The sequence below is a fragment of the Nyctereutes procyonoides genome, unplaced genomic scaffold (assembly GCF_905146905.1).
Source record: "Nyctereutes procyonoides isolate TBG_1078 unplaced genomic scaffold, NYPRO_anot_genome, whole genome shotgun sequence".
Classification (NCBI taxonomy): Eukaryota; Metazoa; Chordata; class Mammalia; order Carnivora; family Canidae; genus Nyctereutes; species Nyctereutes procyonoides.
The window spans coordinates 17,670,305-17,676,304 of NW_026575035.1; the positions used below are offsets into that span (position 1 = coordinate 17,670,305).

General features: G+C 40.6%; 1 protein-coding gene across 1 annotated transcript in view; it reads right to left on the minus strand.

Moving 5' to 3' along the window:
- The window catches only part of CLVS1 (clavesin 1), a 162,973-nt gene extending 157,780 nt beyond the window's left edge, over window positions 1–5,193 (minus strand). Inside the window, exon 1 of the mRNA XM_055318407.1 lies at window positions 4,739–5,193. Within this exon, the coding sequence (XP_055174382.1) occupies window positions 4,739–5,193 (455 nt within the window). The remainder of the gene's footprint in view (window positions 1–4,738) is intronic.
- Between the last annotated feature and the right edge of the window lie 807 nt (window positions 5,194–6,000).

The window sequence follows — 6,000 nt, forward strand, 5'->3', positions numbered from 1 at the left end:
TGAGGATGTAATAAATACTGTAGGGAGGGACACTAAGACCAGGTAATTTCTCAGAGCCACCCAGCCACAACTGAGCTACCCTAGAGCACTTAGAAGCATGGCAACTTGGGGTCTCCGTTGCATTTCTTATACTTTTCCAGGTGGAGGAAAGTTGGTAATGGTTCAAATCCTGTCATTTGGATTTGGAAAGTACATCTTGTGATCCAGTATCCTAGATATTTGCATGATTGGAGTTTTTTTTTTTTCTTAAGAAACAATTGCCTTTTGTTGAACACCAACTAGTATTAACCTATGATCATCATCACCCCCACTTTACAGATGAGAAACAGGATAATAGAAATTTAAGCAACTTGTGCAGAATCACATGGCTGGTTAGGAGGCAGCTGGGATATGAAATTGGTTGTTTGGCTTCAGAGTTTCTGTTCTATTCCACCTCTTGGACACCATCAAGTAGGGCAATTGGGGTTAATCCTTGCCACAGCTCCACATGCCAGATATTATACCCATTTCCACTTAATGAAATGGAGACCCCAGAAAGTAAAATAACTTGACCAAGCTTAACTCTTAGCTTAGTCAAATCCAAGAAAAACAGATGTGCTCCTTTTTGCTCACTCTTCCCTCTCTGAGGGGAGGACATTCATGGCCATATTAGGCTGTATGACCAAGTACAAGTATGGGAACCAGAAAGAAACAAGAAATGGATTTCTTTTTTTATCAGATCTTCAGGGGCAAACTGAGTTTAGGTGAGAAAGATCAAAGGGCTCATTGAGCAATGCTGTCCCCCTAATACGTCTCCATTATATACCAAGCAGGTGAGCTGAAACGTCAACTCTGCTGACCGGAAAAGTGCCTGCTTTGTTTTATGAATAACTGTGAGTGCTGATTTCATCTAACTCATTTCAATTCAGCCTGGTAACCTCAGGAGATACAGAAACCACATAGCTCTCCGCTGAGGCCCAATTTCTGGAGGAGGCCAGTTTATGCTCGGGGAGCCCAGCGCTCCTGCACTTCAGTTGGCACACCAAACCCAGGCAGACAGAGCCCCCTGTGTACCTCTGGAGGACAGCTCTCCCTACCACTCACCGTTCTGCGCTTTTGTTCACGGTGTCTGAGTGTAGATGAATGAGATTTACATAGTTTTAATAAATATTAATAACCATTTTAATCTCAGTAAACCTTTCATATGAGACATGCAAATCACTTCCCAGTCATCTTAGGTGCCCAATGAGAGTGAAGTAATCATTTTGCAGAGCTGTGCCAATTCTTCTAGGCCTTTCGGGCCCCATTTAGGCTGGGTTTGTGTGACAGGGAACATATTTAAGGAGAAACAAAGAAGTACTTAGGACGGGCAAGCAGGCAGACCAGACCCACTGGCCCATTTTCATTTTCAAGTATTGTACTCTTGTCTCTAGCTTTGTCTCTCTACTGTCTGTGCTCGATTATTTTTATAGTGGGATGTTTTATAATATTAATATTAATATTAATATTAATATTAATACTAGAGGCTAATATTTATTGAGTGCTTACCATGTGCCAAACAATGAGTTGTGTTCCTTAAGTGCATTTTTCCATTTGATCCTCCCAACTGCATTATTAGATAGACATCACTATCATCTCTACCTTACATATGAGAAAACTGAGTCTCAGAGAGGTTGCTTGTCCCAGGTCATATAACCAGGAAAGCACATGACAGCACCTGAGGTTCACGCTGAGGTTTGTTTGTTTCTAATGATCCTTGGCTGTCAATGGATAGCCTGAGCATTTACCTTCTTGTTGAAATCAAAATATTTGGAACAAAAAGTTCTGTATAGTTTGAAAAAAAATGCCTCAAATAGACCCAGGCTTTGTGGGTTGGGGCGAGGGTGGGAGGAAGAGAGAGAGAGAGAGTTACTTCAAAAAGTCTAGTGAATTAGGCCGCTATAAAGTGAATTTTAAAATCCCTTTCCATCCATCCCTAGGATCAGGCTCAATGAGCTTCATATTCATGAGCCATTAGAGCTGAGGTGTCTCAGGGATTACCTAGCTTGAGCTTCTTATTTTACACATGAGAAAACTATGGAACAGAGGCCTATAACTTGTTCAAGGTTATCATAATCATAAACATTTGGATTATTCTCTCGGAGATTCAAGTCTACTTACTATGTGTTATTACTTCTTAACCCATTTTGAGATACATATGAACCAAATGCTAATACAAAATAAGACATTTTGCTATGATGTATTTTTTTATGTGTAAATCACTACTTAGTGTCTTAGCAGATGGAAGCTCTAGAACACTTACAACAGCAAAGCGCAAATGAAGTCTGCATGATATTCTTCAGAATTATCAAAATTGTCTTATTTCAAAATCCAAAATGTTAATGTGCCATTCTCAAAAGGACAGCTGTTTTCTCTGGCCTAAGACTGATGCCCTATGTTGATAGTTTGTGTTTCTCAGAAGGAATTCTCCTATGGTAGATGGGAGTTAGCCGTTTGTATGTTTGCAAACTGCAGGACAGTGGATTGCACAATAGGCTCTTTCTTGGCAGGGACCTTGTGTTAACAGAGTAGAAACACAGAAAAGCATTCCAGCTCAGGTGCAGAGTTGATGAAACTCTAGACCAGTGGTGTTAAAACCCTGAAATACATTTTCAGGATTAAGTTGCCCAACCCCAATTTATCAACCAGAAAACAGCCAGTAGTTACTAAGGTATCTTACAATATTATCATTTTTAAGAGGAGGAGGAATGATATGAATAAAGGGCCACCCTAGAAATTCCTTTTAATATATTGGGGAGGGATTCTTTGGTGTATATTTTAAAGTTAAACCCATGTCTCCTCAGGCACCATAAACACTTCCATGATGATACTTCTGTGAAAACTAAAGTCACAGGTGAGGTTTTGGAGATTGAGCCATGCATTCTTTCTCATTCAGATCTGTTGGATATTGTGCTGTGTGCCAAAGAGATAAACATGAAAGTGACAGTCTCCTACCCCCAAGGAGCTTGCAATCTTGGGAGGAGGAATAAGAAAGAGTACACAAGTAAACACACAATTACAGTAAAATAAGGTTAAGACAACTTGCTCTTGAGTCAGACTATTGGAGCTCCACTCCCAGTCTATATTTCACTAGTTATGTGACACTGAGTGAGTTACTTAATTTCTCAAAGTCTTGTGTCATCAAACGCAACATAGGGATAATAATATCTTTCATGAAAAGTTCTCATTGGGTTAAATGAGACAATATAAATACATTTATAATATAAGTGCTCAGTAGAGAATATGGTAAGTATTCCAAAATAATAGCTGTAATAGCAATGGGTTTTTTTAAGATTTTATTTATTTATTCATGAGAGACACACAGAGAGAGAGGCAGAGACACAGGCAGAGGGAGAAGCAGGCTACATGCAGGGAGCCCGACATGGGACTCAATCCTGGGTCTCCAGGATCATGCCCTGGGCTGAAGGCAGGCACTAAACCACTGAGCCACCCAGGGATCCCCAATAGCAAAGGTTCTTACACCCCTATTAGACAGTCTTTAATGGAAATATGAACAAAGGAAGGGCACCTAACTAAGAAGGGTTGGGTCGAGGGGTATATGAAGACTCTACAGGGAAGAAGCATAAAGATGAGTGTGAATCAATTGGCAGACATGTGTCCAGGATGATCGGAACTGGGAGAAGAGGTGGTTGGTCTCTCCTTTCAATGCCTGATGAGGCAAGTCCAAAGGCTTGGAGGCACGGGGAAACTTCAGCTATTTAAGGCAATGCTTATAGTACCTTCTGGCTGGACCAGAGACCAAGAAGGGCAGAAGATGAAGCACAGCAGGAAATATACAAGGTTTACTTTGAAGGCCTTGCAGGTCACTGAAGAATTTTAATCAGCAGAGTGACATCGCAGAATTTTGGAAAGGTCACTCCAGCTATGATGTAGACTAGAATGGCTTGGAAGAGAGTAGATCAGAGGCAGGGATGCCAGTTAAGAGTCTGTTGTAGAAATTCAAGTGAGAAATGATAAGAACCTAAGCGAAGGCAAGAACATCGGGAGCAAAGAGAGTGACGAGATTTGAGAGGTTTTAAGAAGAAAGGGGAGGGATTTGGTGATTTAGTGGATGTGAAGAGCAAAGGCAAGAAGCAGTTCAGCATGACACTCAGATTTCTGGCTGGAGAGACTGGAGAGATGGAAAGGCAGATATAGTTGGGGAAGATGGTGAGTTCAGTTTGGGACATATTGAGTTTGTGGTTTCTTACAGGATTTTCAGAGAGAGATGCATTTCTGGCACTCAGAAGAAGTATAGGATATTAAAATCATGGAGAGGATCCAAGCAATTATTTATATGTTGAAAACACTTGATTTAAAGCCATCTACTGAATCCATTTTTGTTGTTTTGGTTGTTAAAGATGAGAACACGAAAGACAGAATATATGGTTCTTTTAGAAGACCAGCTTTCAACTTTATTAAAATAAATGACCCACTCTGATGAATAGAATAATGATTTCAAAGGTGTCTTACAATCCTACACTGTGATTCTATTGTTCCAAACTACCACCATGAATCTGGAATTGCCTTTTGATGACAGTAATCTTGTGGCCTTAAACCTTCCTTTGTGGCTGTGTGGACTGTATTTTTTTTTTATATGAAAGCTCACTAATCACAAATTTTTTGCATTTTTTAAAAAATGAAAGCCATACAGCACCAAACATGCAGTAAGTATGCTTATGAAAAAGAAAAACCAAGTAAAGACACTATCTACATTTACCTACTCTGATCCCAATTGGCTGCAAACAGCAGAAGAATCTTCCTGCCGTAGTGATCACGATTTTCCAGCACTCCAGGGAACCCGTCGATGAGAGCCCTCTTAATGCCAGGATCATCAGCCTTGAAGTTTTTGAACATGTCCAGGTTTAGCTGGCGGTACTGAAAGTACTGGGCCAGGAGTCTAAAGGCATCTGCTTGGTGAAACTTCCTGGCTCGGAGAAATCTCAGGATGAAGGCATCATCTGTACGTAAAAATCCAATGTCAGGCCTGGTGATGATCATGTCCCTGACTTGCTGGATATCCTGATGTAAAACATCTGGGTTTTCATTCAGTTCCAGGCGAGCTTTCTCTATAGTCTCTGGACTGAGTCCAGCCTGTAAATGGGTCATCTTGGCCAAATCTCCTTTCCAAGTGCTTAATTTCTGGTATTTTGAAAGAAGGGAGACTGGTCCCATTCACCTGATGGTCTGCTGAGATCGGGGCCCATTCAATGGGTTTTTTACTACCAAGCTGCCACTGAAACAGACAGATAGAAGGTCCTCTTTCTGTTCTCGGAGAGCAGTAGGACATTCAGGTCTTATGTGGTGATGGCCATCCAAAAAAGAAGCAAAACTGAGACCATTTCTTACTGCAAAACAAATGCACACAAGAGAGACAAAACAGTGATGATACAAAGTCTGGGCAAATGAACTGGAACCTAGATAGAAAAGCAGTATTGTGCTGTGGGTTTGATTAGATTAGGTGTCCAAAGAGCAAAGGGTGAATGATATTTAAAATCATGCAATTGGCAGAATTTAATTGTTGACAGCCTGTATGCATAAGATGCAAATATTTGAAATATATTTGGGAACTTGTTAGTCACACTGACCAGTTAACATAATAGTGTATGGTCAATGAGTAATAGATTCCTCTTTCATTAATTATTCTAAGAAACAGTAGAAGAGAGAAAGATCCCTCTCTGCTACAGCATGCTTTATGGGGCTATTCACAGGCCTAGAAATTATGGCTGCTGTACAATTTATTGCTCTCTGATAGCCTCTTTTCTCAAACAGAAGTACCTTTCACAGAAATACCCCTGCCCCCCCCCCCTTTTAAAAGGCAGTCATTTGCATCTTAACAATAAAAAGAGACTGTTAAAGGTCATTCTATCCTAACCCCACAGGTACCTAATTATTCAAAACTGAACTAGCAGCGGCTGGGGGAATGGGGGAAGGGCAGTCGCCTTTTGGCTGGAAACCTGATCTTCCATAATCAAATTCAAC